General features: G+C 46.4%; 1 protein-coding gene across 1 annotated transcript in view; it reads right to left on the bottom strand.

Annotated features, from left to right (window-relative positions):
- The window catches only part of GYPC (glycophorin C (Gerbich blood group)), a 56,585-nt gene extending 39,082 nt beyond the window's left edge, over positions 1-17,503 (bottom strand). Inside the window, exon 1 of the mRNA XM_029070676.2 lies at positions 17,154-17,503. Coding sequence (XP_028926509.1) covers positions 17,154-17,187 — 34 coding nt within the window. The 5' untranslated portion in view covers positions 17,188-17,503. The remainder of the gene's footprint in view (positions 1-17,153) is intronic.
- Positions 17,504-18,211: the final 708 nt, after the last annotated feature.

Raw genomic sequence — 18,211 nt, 5'->3', positions numbered from 1 at the left:
CTGTGCTATAGAGACTTGCAATGAAAACTTTCAGTCATGTTGGGATCTTGGAATGACCAATCCTCGTGGAAAGATCGTGGGCTTGACAGACAGAGGGCTGGGGTTTGAATCCCAACTCTACTGTTTGCTTGTCGGCTGACCTTGGGCAAACCACTTCACTTCTCGGTGCCTCGGTTTCCTCATCTGTCAAATGGGAATTAAATCCTCCTCCCTCCTAGACTTTGAGCCTCATGTGGACCAGGGATTATTAATAATAACAATAATAATAACAGTGCTATTTGTTAAGCGCTTACTATGTGCCAAGCACTAGGGTAGATACAAGATAATCAGGTTGTCCCAGGTGGGACTCACAGTCTTGATCCCCATTTTACAGATGAGGGAACTGAGCCCCTAAGAAGTAAAATGACTTGCCCATAGTCACACAACAGACATGTGTAACTGTGAGCCTCACGTGGGACAACCTGATTACCCTGTATCTACCCCAGGGCTTAGAACAGTGCTCTGCACCTAGTAAGCGCTTAACAAATAACAACATTATTAGTATTATTATGTGGCAGTTCCAGAATTAGAACCCACGTTCTCTGACTCCCAGCCATGGATGCTGCTTCTGTCCAGCCTGACGATCTTGAAGGGATTCATCCCTTCAATCATATTTATTGAGCTCCTACTGTGTGCGGGGCACTGTACTAAGCACTTGGGAGAGTACAATGCAACAATAAACAGACACATTCCCTACCTGCTACTCTAGTGCAGAGGGAGGAAGTTGACACATTTGAAGTGCTTAACAAATACCATAAGTATTTATTAAATCCACTTTGAATTCATGTTTCCTAAAACACAATTTGCCCATAACACGTTTGGCTTCAAGAGCACGATAATAATAACAATAATGTTGGTATTTGTTAAGCGCTTACTACGTGCAGAGCACTGTTCTAAGCACTGGGGTAGATACAGGGTAATCAGGTTGTCCCACGTGAGGCTCACAGTCTTCATCCCCATTTTCAGATGAGGGAACTGAGGCCCAGAGAAGTGAAGTGACTTGCCCACAGTCACACAGCTGACAAGCGTCAGAGCCGGGATTCGATCCCATGACCTCTGGCTCCCTTTCCACTAAACTATGCACCCCCATGCTATAGAGAAGCAGCGTGGCTCAGTGGAAAGAGAACGGGCTTTGGAGTCAGAGGTCATGAGTTCGAATCCCGGCTTGGCCACTTGTCAGCTGTGTGACTGTGGGCAAGTCACTTAACGTCTCTGGGCCTCAGTTACCTCATCTGTAAAATGGGGATTAAGACTGTGAGCCCCATGTGGGACAACCTGATTCCCCTATGTCTACCCCGGCGCTTAGAACAGTGCTCTGCACATAGTAAGCGCTTAACAAATACCAACATTATTATTATTATTATTATTATTATTATTATTATAGGATTCCTCCCCACCATATGTCCCTTAATCTGATTTTACATTTTTGTTCTAGGCTTTAAGTTCCCCAATACGGTCCAAGCAATAATTACGATCAAGTAAAATAGCTATGGAATTGGAAGGCTATCCAACCAGGCAGGGTTATTAAGCATGGGAAACTGCCCCAGGGGAGACCTTGGTGACCCCTGCCCTGAGAGGAATGGAGAATATGGGGGGAGGGGTCTCCTCTCAGACTGGGGTGGGGGTCAGAGGGACTGGGGTTAGGAAGAGCCAGTGGAGTCACTGACCCCCCTGGAGATGCTGGGAGATCAGGGATTTTCGGATTAAACCCCCTCGGCACTTTGGTCGACAGGATCTCGTGGGAACCCGTGAGTCTTGCTTTACCCTAATAATGATAATAATGACTGTATTTGTTAAGTGCTACTATATGCCAGGCACCGTACTAAGCACTGGGGTGGATACAAGCAAAACCGAGTTGGACGCAGTCCCCGGCCCATACAGGGCTCACAGTCTTAATTCCCATTTGACAGATGAGGTAACTGAGACGTAGGAAAGTGAAGTGACTTGTCCAAGGTCACACAGCAGACGCGTGAGAGCTGGAATAAGCCCATGACCTTCTGACTCCCAGATCCGAGCTCTATCCATTAAGCCCTGCCGCTTCCACTTCATGCACCATACGGCTCTTTCCCTAGTGGAAAGAGCCTGGGCCTGGCAGTCAGAGGACCTGGGTTCGAATCCTGGGTTGCCTGCTCTGTGACCTTGGGCAAGTCATTTCACTTCCTCTGGCCCTCACATTTCCTTACTTGTGAGACGGGGATTCAAAAGCAGTTCTCTCTCCCCCTTAGGGGGAGTCCCCACTGGAATAGGGTTTGTGTCCAACTCCTTTCTGCATCACCCAGATTTACTCCCTTTGCTCCTCTTCGCTGCACCAGCCCCACAGCAGTGATGTCATTTTATTTATTTGCATTATGTCTGTCTCCCCTGCAAGACTGTGAGCTCGTCGTGGGCAGGGAATGTCACCGTTTATTGTTGTATTGTACTTTCCCAAATGCTTAGTACGATGCTCTGCACACAGTAAGCACTCAATACATACGATTGATTGAAGGAATGAACGAATGAATATCTATCTCAGGGATCAGTACATTGTTTGGCACGTGGCAAGTGCTTCAAAAATAACACCCTTGTAATCTTTACGAAATCCTGAGGGGAATAAGCCGATCCACTCAGACTTGGCTGATGACAGGCTGCGCCTCAGAAACGTTTCAGTTCCCGCTACGGCGTTGCTGAACTTTCAGTGACTTTCTCTTTGGCCTCTGGAGAGTTTCCTTGGACGTAAGCAGGGGTTGGAGCCTCCCCTCTTCTAATCTTTCCTCAACCCCCGCTCCATCCCACTTCCTCTCACTCTTATCCATTCATTTATTCATTCAATAGTATTTATTGAGCGCTTACTATGTGCGGAGCACTGTACTAAGCACTTGGAATGTACAAATCGGCAACAGATAGAGACAGTCCCTGCCCACTGACGGGCTTACGGTCTAATCGGGGGAGACAGACAAAAACAATAGCGATAAATAGAATCAAGGGTATGTACATCTCATTAACAAAATAAATAGGGTAATTAAAATATATACAGTTGAGTGGACGAGTGCAGTGCCGAGGGGAGGGGAAGGGAGAGGGGGAGGAGCAGAGGGAAAAGGGGGGAAGGGGGCTTAGCTGAGGGGAGGTGAAGGGGGGTAGAGGGGCAGCAGAGGGAGCAGAGGGAAAAGGGGAAGCTCAGTGTGGGAAGGCCTCCTGGAGGAGGTGAGCTCTCAGTAGGGCTTTGAAGAGGGGAAGAGAATGAGTTTGGCGGAGGTGAGGAGGGAGGGCGTTCCGGGACGGCGGGAGGACGTGGGCCGGGGGTCGACGGCGGGATAGGCGAGAACGGGGGACGGCGAGGAGGTGGGAGGCGGAGGAGCGGAGCGTGCGGGGTGGACGCTGGAAAGAGAGAAGGGAGGAGAGGTAGGAGGGGGCAAGGGGATGGACAGCCTCGAAGCCTAGAGTGAGAAGTTTTGCATCCGGTCTCCCAGAATATTGGGCTTTATCATTTCCCCCTTTTCCCCACGAATTGGAAATGATCTCTTTTCCCAGGGTTGCTAAGTTGAATGTTGCTACATCAAGTGTCGCTTATCATCACTGGAGTCCTCTGAGGTATTCTGTTTTTGGATTAAGGGATTTTAAAAGGTATCAATTAGGGTATTTGTTAAGTGCTTACTATGTGCCAAGCCCTAATTCTAAGTTCTAGGGTAGTTATAAGCTAATCAGGTTCGACACAGTCACTGTCCCACTTGGGGCTCACACTCTTAATTGCCATTTGACAGATGAGGTATCTGAGGCCCAGAAAAGTTAAGTGACTTGCCCAAGGTCACACAGCAGACTTGTGGCAGAGTCAAGATTAGAACTCAGGTCCTTCTGACTCCCAGGTCCATGCTCTATTCACTCAGCCATGCGACATGTTTTGTTTCCCATCTTCTCTTCTTCTAACCTTCACAAATCTACATCTCCACCCCTGTTCTCTCCCCCTCCCTTCAGGCTCGTATCTCCTCCTGCCTCCGGGACGTCTCCACCTGGATGTGTGCCTGCCACCTAAAACTCAACATGTCCAAAACTGAGCTCCTCATCTTCCCTCCCAAGCCCTGTCCTCTTCCTGACTTCCCTGTCACCGTGGACGGTACGACCATCCTTCCCGTCTCACAGGCCCGCAACCTTGGTGTCATCCTTGACTCAGGTCTCTCATTCACCCCACACATCCGATCCGTCACCAGTGCCTGCCGGTCTCACCTTTACAATATCGCCAAGAGCCGCCCTTTCCTCTCCGTCGAAACGGCTATCTTACTGGTACAGGCTCTCATAATATCCCGGCTGGATTATCGTGTCAGCCTGCTCTCTGATCTCCCTTCCTCCTCTCTCTCCCCGCTCCAGTCTATTCTTCATTCCACTGCCCGGCTCATCTTCCTGCAGAAACGCTCTGGGCATGTCACTCTCCTCCTTAAAAACCTCCAGTGGTTGCCTATCAACCTCCACACGAAACAAAAAATTCTCACTCTAGGCTTCGAGGCTCTCCTTCACCTTGCCCCCTCCTACCTCTCCTCCCTTCTCTCTTTCTACTGCCCACCCCGCACGCTCCGCTCCTCCGCCGCTCGCCTCCTCGCCGTCCCCCGTTCTCACCTATCATGCTGAGACCCCTGTCCCACCTCCTCCCACTGTCCTTGAACGCCCTCCCTCCTCACCTCCGCCAAACTAATTCTCTTCCCCTCTTCAAAGCCTTACTGAGAGCTCACCTCCTCCAAGAGGCCTTCCCAGACCGAGCTCCCCTTCTCCCTCTGCTCCCTCTCTGGCCCCCCTTCACCTCCCCTCAGCTAAGCCCCCTTTCCCTCTGCTTCTCCCCCTCTCCCTTCCCCTCCCCTCAGTACTGTGCTCATTTGTATATATTTTTATTACCCTATTTATTTTGTTAATGAGGTGTACATCCCCTTGATTCTATTTATCGTGATTAAGGTCTCTTGTTTTTGTCTGTCTGTCTCCCCCTGTTAGACTGTAAGCCCATCAATGGGCAGGGATTGTCTCTATCTGTTGCCAAATTGTCCATTCCAAGCGCTTAGTACAGTGCTCTGCACATAGTAAGCGCTCAATAAATACTATTGAATGAATGAATGAGCATTCTTTTCTTCTTAAAAGGTTCAGTACATCATGGACATACAAAAGCACATAATAATAATCATAATAGTAGTGGTTTTTGTTTAGCACTTACTAGGTACCAAGCACATTTTTAAGCTTTGGTGTAGGTACAAGGTAATCTGGTTGGACACAGTCCTTGTCCCACAGAGGGTTTACACTCTTAATCCCCATTTTACAGATGAGGTCACTGATGCACAAAGAAGTTAACCGACTTGCCCAGGGTCACACAGAAGACATGGGGCAGAGTGGGGTTAGAATCCCTGTCTCCTGACTTGCAGGCCTGTGCTCTTTCTCCTAGACCACACTGCTTCTCATGAAATATAATATGCAAATAATAAAAAATAATTATGGTATTTGTTAAGCGTTTTCTACATGCCAAGCACTGTTCTAAGCACTGGGATAGATACAGGGTAATCAGGTGGCCCACGTGGGGCTCACGCTTTCAATCCCCATTTTACAAATGAGGTAACTGAGGCACAGAGAAGTTAAGTGATTTGCCCAAGGTCATATGGCAGACAAGTGGTGGAGGCAGGATTAGAACCCACATCCTCTGCCTCCCCAGCCTGTGTCCTTTCCACTAAGCCAAACCGCTTCTCTTGCAGCATGCCTTTAATCTTATCATTACAGCAGGGAGGGGGCCTTTTACTCTTTCTGCCTCCGAGCGCAGTAATCATTATCATCATCATCAGTGGCATTTATTGAGCGCTTACTGGGTGCAGGGCACTGTACTAAGCATTTGGAAGAGTACAATACAACAGGGTTCGTACACATTTCTTCCGCCCACGTGAGGTTTACAGTCTAGAGGAACACCTCTACCAACTCTGATATATTGTGACCTTGGGCAACGTCTCTGTGCCTCAGTTACCTCATCTGTAAAATGGGGCTGAAGACTGTGAGCCCTACATGGGACAATCTGATTGCCTTGTATCTCCCCCAGCGCTCAGAACAGTGCTTGGCGCATAGTAAGCGCTTAACAAATACCATCATTGTTATTATCATTACATTGTACTCTCCCCAGTGTTTAATACAGTGTTCTGCATGCGGGAAGTGCTCGATACAATTGATTGATTGATCTAGGGAGAGACGGACATTAATGTAAATAATTTATAGATATGTACATAAGTACTGTGGGATTAAATGTGGGGTGACTGTCAAATGCCCAAATGAGGAGAGATTCCCCCCTCAGTTATAATAATAATAATAATAATAATAATAATGATCTTGGTATTTGTTAAGCGCTTACTGTGTGCAGAGCACTGTTCTAAGCGCTGGGGGAGATACAGGGCAATCAGGTCGTCCCACGTGAGGCTCACAGTCTTCATCCCTATTTTGCAGATGAGGGAACTGAGGCACAGAGAAGTTAAGTGACTTGCCCACAGTCACACAGCTGTCAAGTGGCAGAGTTGGGATTCGAACCCATGATCTCTGACTCCCAAGCCCGGCCTCTTTCCACTGTGCCACGCTGCTTCTCTAAGAATGTGAGCCCCATGTGGGCCGGGGACCGTGGCCAACCTGATTAACTCGTATCCATCCCAGCGTTCAGAAGAGTGCTCGGCACATAGTAAGCGCATCCCGACTCTGCCATTTGTCAGCTGTGTGACTGTGGGCAAGTCACTTAACTTCTCTGTGCCTCAGTGACCTCATCTGTAAAATGGGGATTAACTGTGAGCCTCACGCGGGACAACCTGAATACCCTGTATCTCCCCCAGCCCTTAGAACAGTGCTCTGCACACAGTAAGCGCTTAACAAATACCAACATTATTATTAACAAGTATTACTACTACTATTAGGCCCGGGACCTGTGGCCAGTGTTTTTTGGGGGTTTTTTCATGGCATTTTTTAAGCACTTACTATATGCCAATCGCTGTTATAAGCACTGAGCGTTGTACTAAGCACTGAGCACTGTGTGTTTTGATAGTGTGAGCAGCACAGTTAAACACTGGAACTTCAACGTCCTAATGACCAGGCCCCTTTAGAGTCTTATCAGTCAAGGTTGGCAGCAGAAATGTCCTAGGGCGTTCCAACCAGCCTACCCCTTGCAAAGCTCTGATAAGGTTTCCCTCTGCTCCAGTGCTTATCTGAGCGGGGAAGAATTAGGCTTCTGCAAAGCAAGCTTTTCTCATCAGCTTGAAGACGGAAAATGAACCAGACGATCTCCCCGAAACTCTCCGGCTTCCAGGGGGTTTAACCAAGTTGGTTCGGCTTCCTGCTTCTTTCAGAGAGGGCCCTGGGGTGAAACTCGATTCTGAGGAAGAAAGATGTCTGGAGGGCAGATTTATTTGCAGATCAGATTAATTAAAATGAAATCCCACAGGGCATTGCCTGATCTGAAAAACATGCGCCAAACTGGTGTGGAGCCCGAAGGACGAACTCGACCATTCGGAAGCAGCTTTACCTAGCGGAAAGAGCCCGGTCTGGGCGTCGGATGACCTGGGTTTTAATCCTGGTTCTGCCACTTGTCTGCTGTGTGACGCTTCACTTCTCTGTGCTCAATTACACCTTCTGTAAAATGGGGATTAAGGCTGTGAACCCCATGTGGGGCATGAACTGTGTCAATCTGATTAGTTTGTATCTACTCCAGAGTTTAGTACAGGGCCTGGCACTTATTTAGCACTTAAATACCATTAAAAAATAAAATAAAAAAATCTTTGTGGGACTTGATTTCCTTCCTGTGGCAGCGGGGAAGTTGAGACGGGTTTTAGGGTTTGTGACTCTTGTTTCTTTGAAGGGTCCTTCCTCAGTTCTCTGACAACCTCACTTTGCAACTGCATTCTGGTTTTTCCCATTCACTGCCTTCCCAATCAATCCATTGCACTTATTGAATGCTTAAAGTGTACAGAGCACTTTTGAGAGAGTACAGTAAAACAGAGTTGGTAGACACATTTCCCGCCCATTCTGCCCTTGTAGTCTAGAGGAGGAGACAATCGTGAATGTAAATGGATTAAGGATGATGATAATAATAATAATCATGATAATCGTGGCATTTGTTAAGCACTTACTTTGTGCCGAGCACTGAACTAGATACAAGCGAATCAGTTTGGACACAGTCCTGTCCCTCATGGGCCTCACAGTCTTATTCCCCATTTTACAGATGAGGAAACTGAGGCCAAGAGAAGTAAAGCGAACTGCCCAAGGTCACACGGCAGACAAGGGGCGCAGCTAGGATTAGAACCCAGGTCCTTCTGACTTCCAGGCCCCTGCTCTATCCGCTAGGCCAAGCTGCTTGGTCCTGTGGGGCAGGGGGCAGGGTGAAAAAAGGGAACAAATCCCAGCGCGAAGGTGATACAGAAGGGAGAGGAAGAAAAGGGGGTTTGGTTGGGGAAGGCTTCTTGGAGGAGGTGTGCTTTCAAATAAGGCTTTGAAAGTGGAGATAATCTGTCGAATATGAAGGGGGAGAGCATTCCAGGCCAGAGGCGGGATGTGGGGGAGGAATCAGTGGAGAGGTAGATGAGATGGAGATACGGTGAGCAGGCATTTCTGAAGCGGTTTTGTTTACGTAGTACCCTTCCTGCATCCTCTAGTGACTAATAGGTGATAAGATTAATCAATTGATCAATTAATAAATGTTAATATCAGTCTCCCCTTCTCGACTGTAAATGATTTGTGGTCAGAGAATGGATTTACCAATTCTTCTGTATTGTTCTCTCCCAAGCATTTAGTAGAGTGCTCTTCACACAGTAAGCACTCAATGAACACAATCCATTGATTACGTTTTCAGGACTTGGGGAGGGATCTTTGAGTACTTCTGGAAAGCATCCAAAAGAGTTTTCTGAGGTAAATACACATTTTGTTCCGGGAGTGGAGGCAGAAAGAATGTTAGACGATAAATTGGGAAAATGATGTGCATATCTCCTGCAAGGATGCAGGACTTGGGAGTGGAGTGAATTCAATATGTTTCAAGTGTAAAGCGGTCAAATGTGAACACATTCAATGTCCAAGAAAAAGAGTCTTTTCTGGCTGAGGAACCGATTAGCATTTCAGGAAGATTTCCTTCTGAATTATGATGACAATTGGACTCCCCAGGGTTCAGGTTAAAGGTTGTGGAAACCAGGAAATTAATAGTTTGAGATTTAGAACCTTCTTCATTCCCAGGTAACGTCGGATTCTCAAAATTCCAAATTTTCTCTATAATTAATGACTGTAGCTTCAGGGGTGGGGGGTTGGGATTAAGCTACTGATCTCTTCCAGATGTTGAAATAATATTATATTAGGGAATAGAGAAGCAGTGTGGTCTAGTGGATAGAGCATGGGTTGGGAGTGAAAAGGACTTGAGTTTTAATCCCTGCTCTGCTGTTTGTCTGCCACGTGACCTTGGGGAAGTCACTTCACTTCTCTACTCCTCAGTTACCTCATCTGTAAAGTGGGGATTAAGACGGCGAGCCTGATGTGGGACACGGACTGTGTCCAACCTGATTTTCTTTTGTATACTCCAACGCTCGGGAGAACCTCTCCACTATCCAATCGATCAATCAATGGTATTTATTGAGTGCCTACTGTCTGCAGAGCACTGAACTAAGCGCTTGGGAAAGTGCAATACTAATGAGTTGGTAGACAACACCACAGCACGCAAGAGGCTTAGAGACTAGAGAGGGAGCCAGACATTAAAATGAATTACAGACAGAGGAAATAACAGAGTATAAGAGTATTTACATAAGCGATGTGGGACCGGGGTGAATATCGAAGTTGCTTAAGGGGCATACGGCCAAGTAGTAACAGACAGTGGGGGACTGTGGAGGGGGGCAAGGGGGTTTAGAAGAAATGAGGGCTTACTCTGGGGAAAGCCTCTTGGAGGAGATTTGATTTTAGGAGAGTTTTGAAGGTGGGGAGAGTATCGTTCTGTCGGAAATGAAGGGGGAGAAAGTTCCAGGTCTGAGAGAGGTTAAACGCCGTGGTAAATATTCAGTCATATTAATTGAGCGCTCACTGCATGCAGACAGTACAATATAATAATAGACACATCCCCTACCCGCAATGAGCTTTGTAGTTCATATTTTCAGTGTGAGTGACGGGACTATGAGCCCTGTGTGGGACAGGGACTATGTCCCACTTGATATTCTTGGATCTACTCCAGTCCCGAAATACAGTGCTTGGCACACAGTAAGGGCTTAATGAGACCATAATAAAATAAGGAATGAAAAAAGGCTGTTTCGTCGGACACTTAAAGATCTCCAGTATTTACTTGGACCAGAGAAGAATCATTAAAGGGCGTCTCAACTCCTGCAAGCCATTTTTCCTCTCCTGGGTGTTATATCCTGACATCACACCAAACTCTCTTTAGCTACTTAAAATATTAGGCGTCCTAGTCTTTCGACCAAAGTCGGGCTTGACTGGGTAAATGGGCTTTATGACTGAGTTTCTTTACTTTTCCCTAACTTGTTAAATACTTTTATTCTTTTGTGACATTTCTTGGGCTCAGTGATGCCTTTTATCCTTCATTACGATCTACTATCAGGAGACACTGCGTGACCAAAGGTCAGGAAATCACATCCGAGTTGCTCCGGTCGGTGTATATCATAAAACGGAACTTATGCTCACTGGCTTATGCGCAAATATCTCGACTAGGAGTAGCTAATCAACTAGGACTTTGGCAAGATCCAATTTATCCTGCAAGTCTGTATGACATTAAAATCCCTTAAGTCCAGAAGTGTACGGGAGTCATCGAACACATGGTTACTCTCTGTACATGTTGCATTCTAATGAGATGGGAAGAGAGGAGCTATTACCCCAAACAAATGCCTAACTCTAATCAGTTCACGTGAAAAGAATTGGTGACTCTGAGGGAACGCGGTGGTTGACAAGGGGTCGGAGTGTGACTTCCTCGTTTCTCTGATGTCATGGTATTACTGGTGATACGAGCAGCAGCAGCAGTGGCAGTAATAATAGTAATAATATTAGTAGCAGGTGGAGTATTAGCAGTGGGAGAAATTGAGAAGCAGCACGGCTTAGAGGAAAGAGCCCGCGCTTGGGAATCAGAGGGCGTGGGTTCTAATCCTGGCTCTGCCACTTGTCAGCTGTGTGACTGTGGGCAAGTCACTTCACTTCTCTGTGCCTCAATTACCTCATCTGCAAAATGAGGCTTAACTGTGAGACTCACGTGGGACAACCTGATTACCCTGTATCTACCCCAGCGCTTAGAACAGTGCTCTGCACAGAGTAAACACTTAACGAATAGCAACATTATTATTATTATTAATCCCGGCTCTACCACTTGTCAGCTTTGTGACTTTAGGCGGGCCACTTAACTTCTCTGTGCCTCAGTTCCCTCACCTGTAAAATGGGGATTAAAAGTCACTTCACTTTTAATGGTAATCAATGGTAATCAAGGACCATCTGATTATCTTATATCTACCCCAGTGCTTAGAAGAGTGTTTGGCACATAGTAAGTGCTCAACAAATATTATTATTATTATTATTATTATTATAATTGTATTTGTGGGGGTGGCGGTGGAAGTGAGAGTAGGGGGATGGACCAGCCTAGATAAGCAGCGTGGTTTAGAGGAAAGAGCATGGCCTTGGGAGTCAGAGGTCGTGGGTTCTAATCCCTTGCCACTTGTCAGCTGTGTGACGTAGGGCAAGTTGCTTCACTTCTCTGGGCCTCATCTGTCAAATGGGGATTAAGATTTGAGCCCCACGTGGGACTACCTGATTGCCTTGTACCTACCCCAGCGCTTAACACATAGTAAGTGCTTAACAAATACCATCATTATTATTATCATTATATTGTGTTGTACTTTCCCAAGCACTTAGTACTGTACTCAGCACACAGCATAGAAATAGCACGTGCCCGGAGTCAGAGGACCTGAGTTCTAATCCTGGCTTTGCCTTTTCCCTCCTTTATGACCTTGGACAAGTCACTTAACTTTTCTGTTTCTCAATTTCTTCATCTGCAAAATAGGGTTTGAATCCCTATTTTCTCTCTCCCATTCAGACTGTGAGCCCGATGAGGGGCCTTATTATCTTGTATCTATTCAGCACTCAGTAAAGTGCTTGGCACATAGTGGACAGTTAATAAATACCAACATTATTATTACTAGAATAAGCAACTAAAAAATACCATCGATTGATTTATAGTGGTTATTTCCCTCGGTTCAGAGAAGCAGTTTGGCCTAGTGGAAAGAGCGCAGGCCTGTGAGTCAGAAGACTTTGTTCTAAGCCTGGCTCCACTACTTGCCTGCTGTGTAACCTTGGGCAAGTCACAACTTCTTTAAGCCTCAGTTTCCTCAACAGTAAAATGAGGATTTGATACCTGTCCTTCCACACAGCAGACAAACGGCGGAGCCGGGATTAGAACACATGACCTGGGAGTCAGAAGGCAGTGGGCTCTAATCCCGGCTCTGCCACTCGTCTGTGTGACCTTGGGCAAGTCACTTCATTTCTCTGGGCCTCAGTTACCTCATCTGTAAAATGTGGATTAATTCTGTGAACCCCTAGTGGGACAACTTCACTAGCCTATATCTACGCCAGTGCTTAGAAAAGTGCTTGGAACGTAATAAGCCCTTAACAGATGCCATTATTATTATGATTACAAGCCCATAATAATAATGTTGGTATTTGTTAAGCGCTTACTATGTGCCGAGCACTGTTCTAAGCGCTGGGGTAGATACAGGGTAACCAGGTTGTCCCACGTGAGGCTCACAGTTAGTCCCCATTTTACAGATGAGGTAACTGAGGCACAGAGAAGTGAAGTGACTTGCCCACAGTCACACAGCTGACAAGTGCCAGAGCTGGGATTCGAACTCATGACCTCTGACTCCCAAGCCCGGGCTCTTTCCACTGAGTCGCGCTTCTTCTCATACCCATAACCTTGGTGTTATCCTTGAATCCTCTCTCTCAGTCAGCCCACATATTCCATCCGTCACCAAATCCTGTCAGTTCAATCCGTCACCAAATCCTGTCAGTCCCACCTTCACAACATCATTAAAATCCACCCTTTCCTCTTCATCCAAACCGCTGCCACGTTAATACAAGCACTCATCCTATCCCACCTAAATTACTGCTTCAGCCTCCTTGCTGACCTCAATAGTCATTCTGTGAGTGACAAGAAGGACAGAGACTGTGTCCAACCTAATTTGCTTGCATCCACCCCAGCACTTAGGACAGTGTCTGGCACATAATAACAATAACAATAATAATGTTGGTATTTGTTAAGCGCTTACTACGTGCAGACCCCTGTCCTAAGCGCTGGGGTATACAGAGTAATCAGGTTGGCCCACATGAGGCTCACAGTCTTAGTCCCCATTTTACAGATGAGGTAACTGAGGCACAGAGAGGTTAAGTGACTTGCCCACAGTCACACAGCTGCCAAGTGGCAGAGCCGGGATTCGAACACATGACCTCTTACTCCCAAGCCCGTGCTCTTTCCACTGAGCCACGCCGCTTCTCTACACGTAGTGAGTGCTTAACAAGTGCCACATTTATTATTTTACATTTTCTTCCCTCTTTCATTTGGTCTCTGTCACTGGGCTCGGTCTCTCTGGATGTCGTGGGTCTCTTCTGATTCCCCCATTTGACTCAGCTTTTCAGAAGAAGCGATTTTTCTCCTCACGCCTCTTCTGCTACAACCCGGCCCATACGCTTCACCCCTCTAAGACGAGCCTATTCAATCTCATCTCTCTCTTGCCCTCCACCCTTCGCTCAGTTCCTCCATTTTCCCCAGAACTCCCATCCCTTCGCTATCCCCATCTTCAAAATGCCACGTATTCAATCTCCTCCAGGAAGCCTTCCCTGACTTATCTCCCATCTCCTCATCTCCTCTGCGCACCTATATTTATCATCCACTACTCATGTCTCCCTTCTAGATTGCAAGCTCCTTTTGGGGGAGGACTTGTGTCTGAGAAGCAGCATGGCATAGTGGATACAGCACAGGCCTGGGGATCAGAAGGTCATAGGTTCTAATCTCTGGCTCCACCACTTGTCTGCTGTGTGACCTTGGGCAAGTCCCTTCAGTTTCTGGGCTTCAGTTCCCTCATCTGTAAAATGGAGATTGAGACTGCGAACCTCACATGGGACAGGGACTGTGTCCAACCCTGTTTGCTTGTATCCACCCCAGTGCCTGGCACATAGTAAGCACTTAACAAATACCATAATTATTATTATTCGTACTACCTCGTTTGTACCCTCCAAAACACTAATGCAGTGCTCTGCACACAGTAAGCGCTCAATAAATAACACCGACCGCATGACTGCAAGCTCATTGTGGGCAGGGAATTTGTCTACCTACTCCGCTTTACTGTCCTCTCCCAACTGCCTAGTAAAGTGCCCTGCACACAGTTAGCACTCCATAAATATGACTGATTGATTTATCTAAACCACATCAGCTCTTCTGCGGTCTCAATCTCTTAGAGAAGCAGCGTGGCGCAGTGGAAAGAGCATGGGCTTTGGAGTCAGGGCTCATGAGTTCGAATCCCAGCTCTGCCACTTGTCAGCTGTGTGACTGTGGGCAAGTCACTTAACTTCTCGGTGCCTCAGTTCCCTCATCTGTAAAATGGGGATTAAGACTGAGAGCCCCATGTGGGACAACCTGATTCCCCTGTGTTTACTCCAGCGCTTAGAACAGTGCTCTGCACATAGTAAGCGCTTAACAAATACCAACATTATTAACATTATTATTAACAATTTACAGTATTTTTAAGTGCTTCCTGCTGAAGAGACATAACAATCCGATCGGACCCAGACCTCGTGACACACCAGGCTCTCAATCTAACAGGACCTACATGGGGCTCGGAATCTGAAAGGAAAGAAGATGACAGAACAGAGAGGTTTAGGGACTTGTCCGAGCTCACACAGCCGTACACTAGAACCTCCTGTCTTTTTCCCAAGGCCTTTGCATTTAGACAACGGAGTCATTCCTGCCTCCTTCTCGACTTTAGGGATAGTGGGAGAGTAGATGCAACAGGCTCTGTGTTCCACAGAAGGGACAGATAAAGCCACTTTCCTATAATTGCCTGGAAACAGATGTTCCTGGCCTTCGGCTTCCTGGAAACAAATAATCTTCTGTTCAAACAGCAACTCCAGACGAGGCTCCGAGGATATCAACGTTTAGACCCATTCGGTCGACTCTGAGTGGTTCCAAACAGAGAGACTTTATAGGCCCAACTAGGAAGGTAATGAGAGTGTTTCAATTTCAGGAACATTTCTGGGGAACAACTTCAACTGTTCCAGAAATGTAATTCTGCTTCATCAAAACAAGATTTTCAGTTCTGCCAAAACCCCACCGCCACAGCTTGCCCTTCCAACCATTAAACGTCTACCCCATTTTGCCGCCCGGGACCCGAGGTGACTGCTGTGTGAATCATCTGAAAAAGGCTGCCGACATTTGAGCATTCCAACCTCCCTAGATATGGAACAGCTTCCAGAGGCCCTGCTTGTGCTTTCATTTATTATATCGAATTCAAACGTGGCGGTTCGAATTCACCAAAATGCAAATCAAGGCAGGATATGGAAACATCCTGCCTGAATTCGTGGGAAGAATTACAGGCAGACGGTTATACTGCAACAAAGACAGGGGCAGCGCGTAAATCAAATGTGAAGTGTAATGGGTCCGTGGTACGCTGGTCTGGCGGTAGAATTCAATTCATCGGCAGTTAAATGTTTCTGATAGTTTGTCACCGTCAAAACCGGAGAGCTTGCTTGGAGAGTAAAGAACTACAGAAAATAATCTCTAGGGAAAGTGTCGTTCTCTTTTGCAGCTTGATATGCTGAATTAACATTTGGCCTGAAACCATTTCTGCTGCTATATCATCTGCTTTAATCATTGTTATGAAATAATAGTAGTGATAATGATAATTATCATTAATTTTTCAGTCTCAGAAAGAGTTTCTTTCTTCCTTCCCTTTGCCCTCCCCTCCACTTTAACCCCCAGCCTTAGACACAGATAAGAGCTCTGGGAATGAGTTTTGCAAAGTGTAAAAGTCAGAAAACAACAAAAATATTCAGAAGCTATAAAATTACAGTCTCCCAACACTGACACATATTCATATTCATAGCCAGAATATGGTTCAGTATTCTCTTCTTTGACCCAAAGCAGAACATGAACTGTGGTGGAATTTCACCTTTTAAAGGGAGTAGAAATCCAAAAAGAGTTGGGGGGAGAGATATTCCCTTCCAAGTTAGTTTGTAATTATCAAAGAGCAGTGAGAGAAATATTCTCTCCACTCCATCAGCAAAGTTTCGGAACATCCTCACAGTTCTCTTGATACAAGGTTTCCTGTTCAGAAGAAAAACCAAAAAACCCCAAAACCCATACCAGTTTACACTTTTTTAAGAAGACAGCCGAGAGAACGGAAAGGATGAAAGGTATCAATTTAATATCATGCTATGTTGTGCGTTTAGGAAAACATTTTTGATTGAGGGTGTGCTTTGAATTCTCCTTAAATAAGCTGCTTTCTCCAAAAGCACCAGGCACAGTTGCCCACTCTTTAGAAAAATGTCAAAGTTTCACTCTGTTACCCAGTATTTTTTCCCTCCTAAAACTCTTTGCGTTTGATAGTTTATGAAGTAATTTTCTCTCTACGCATAGTCTTTCTAGCTCCAGAGCTTTCGAAGAGGCAGTGTGGCTTTAAATATGGACTGAGTGTTTAGCCTCAGGATCATATTACATACAGACGGCTAGATGAAGGCAGCTTTTCAAAAAAAGCCCTATTAATGTCTCCGCCTAGAACTGTTTCGCTCATCCCCTTAATGTTTTATTTTCGTTCTGAGCGAAGACCAAATGAATTTGCTTATCTAGATTCCTTCCAGATAATTACCCTGACATTTAGATGGAAAACGACGAACGCTTCCATGTACTATATCTTTTCAGTAGACATTCATACATGGTTTCTCACATGTCCCTAACCCTTTCTTCCCCCCCTCCCTCCCTCCCTCCAAGCATAAGGAAGAAAGGAGAACTTGCTCTTCGGTTCCAACTTTCCTTTCCCGAGAGGAGGCTCACCCCAGTCTCTGGGTGCAACCTGAGCAAAAATCCAAAAAATCCACTTCCCATTTTGCCACAAGTGGCCCACAAGGAAACAGGTACTCACAATCGTTGAATGCCATTCTGTTCTGGTAACTCATGATTGGCGTTGGGCAGAGAGTTGCTGCGGTGACAATCCCGTGTCACGGGTGGGATTGAACTGAACAGCTGGATGGGTGGAGAGGAGCCCCAAACCCCTGGAGAAGGATATCGCTCTGCTTCAGCCGTCTGTTGTCTGGCTTCTGACCCTTTCCAACTGGAAAAGGAAACGGCACATGTCCTCCCCTCTTTCGCCTTTATGGCTCACATGAGGGTGGGAGGGGCCCAAGTTTAAAGATAGCCAGAGCTGCTTTTTTCAAAGTTGGCTGGTGAGATGGCTACCTCTTTTTTTTTTTTTTTTCAATTTTGGAGGCTTCAACATCACAGTGGGGCAGAGCTGGGGCGAGTCTTGGGGAAAACGTGGAGGGCCGAGGCCTTCGGCAGACCTGGCGGTCGAGTTCCGACTCTGCCGTTGCATGCTGGGTAACCTCAGGCAAATCACTCAACCTCTCTGGGTTTCGTTTTCTTCACCTGCAAAAGGAAAACAATCACTGTGGTATTTGTTAAGCGCCTACTAAGAACTAAGGGCTGTGGTGGATACAATACGATCACATCTGGCTCTCTCTCTGCCCCACATGGGGCTCTCGGTCTAAGCAGGGAGGGAGAGCAGAGGTTTAAGCCCCATTTTACAGATCAGGAAACTGAGGCACAGAGAGGTTAAGTAGCGCTTCCCCAAGTTCACAAGGTAGGCAAATGGCAAAGCGGGGATTAGGATCCTGGTCTCCTGACTCACTGACTTCTGCTCTTTCCACTAGGCCATGCTACTTTTAACCCTAAACCCTGATACTCTAGACAGGAAACTCATCGTGGACAGGAAATATGGGTATCAACTGTGTTCTACCGTAAATGCCCAAGTGCTTAGTAGAATGGACTGTACACAGTAAACGCTCAATAAGTATGATCGATTGATTGATATTCAAAGGGATGTTTGAGGACAAAGGAGATCACTTCCATGAAAGTGTTTGGGAAAATATAAGTGCTCTAGAAATACTAGGTATAAATGCAACTCTTAAGTAGGTAAAATCC

Source organism: Ornithorhynchus anatinus, chromosome 1, assembly GCF_004115215.2.
Source record: "Ornithorhynchus anatinus isolate Pmale09 chromosome 1, mOrnAna1.pri.v4, whole genome shotgun sequence".
Classification (NCBI taxonomy): Eukaryota; Metazoa; Chordata; class Mammalia; order Monotremata; family Ornithorhynchidae; genus Ornithorhynchus; species Ornithorhynchus anatinus.
Note: the sequence above shows the minus strand (reverse complement) of the source record. Positions and strands in the feature narration are given on the sequence as shown.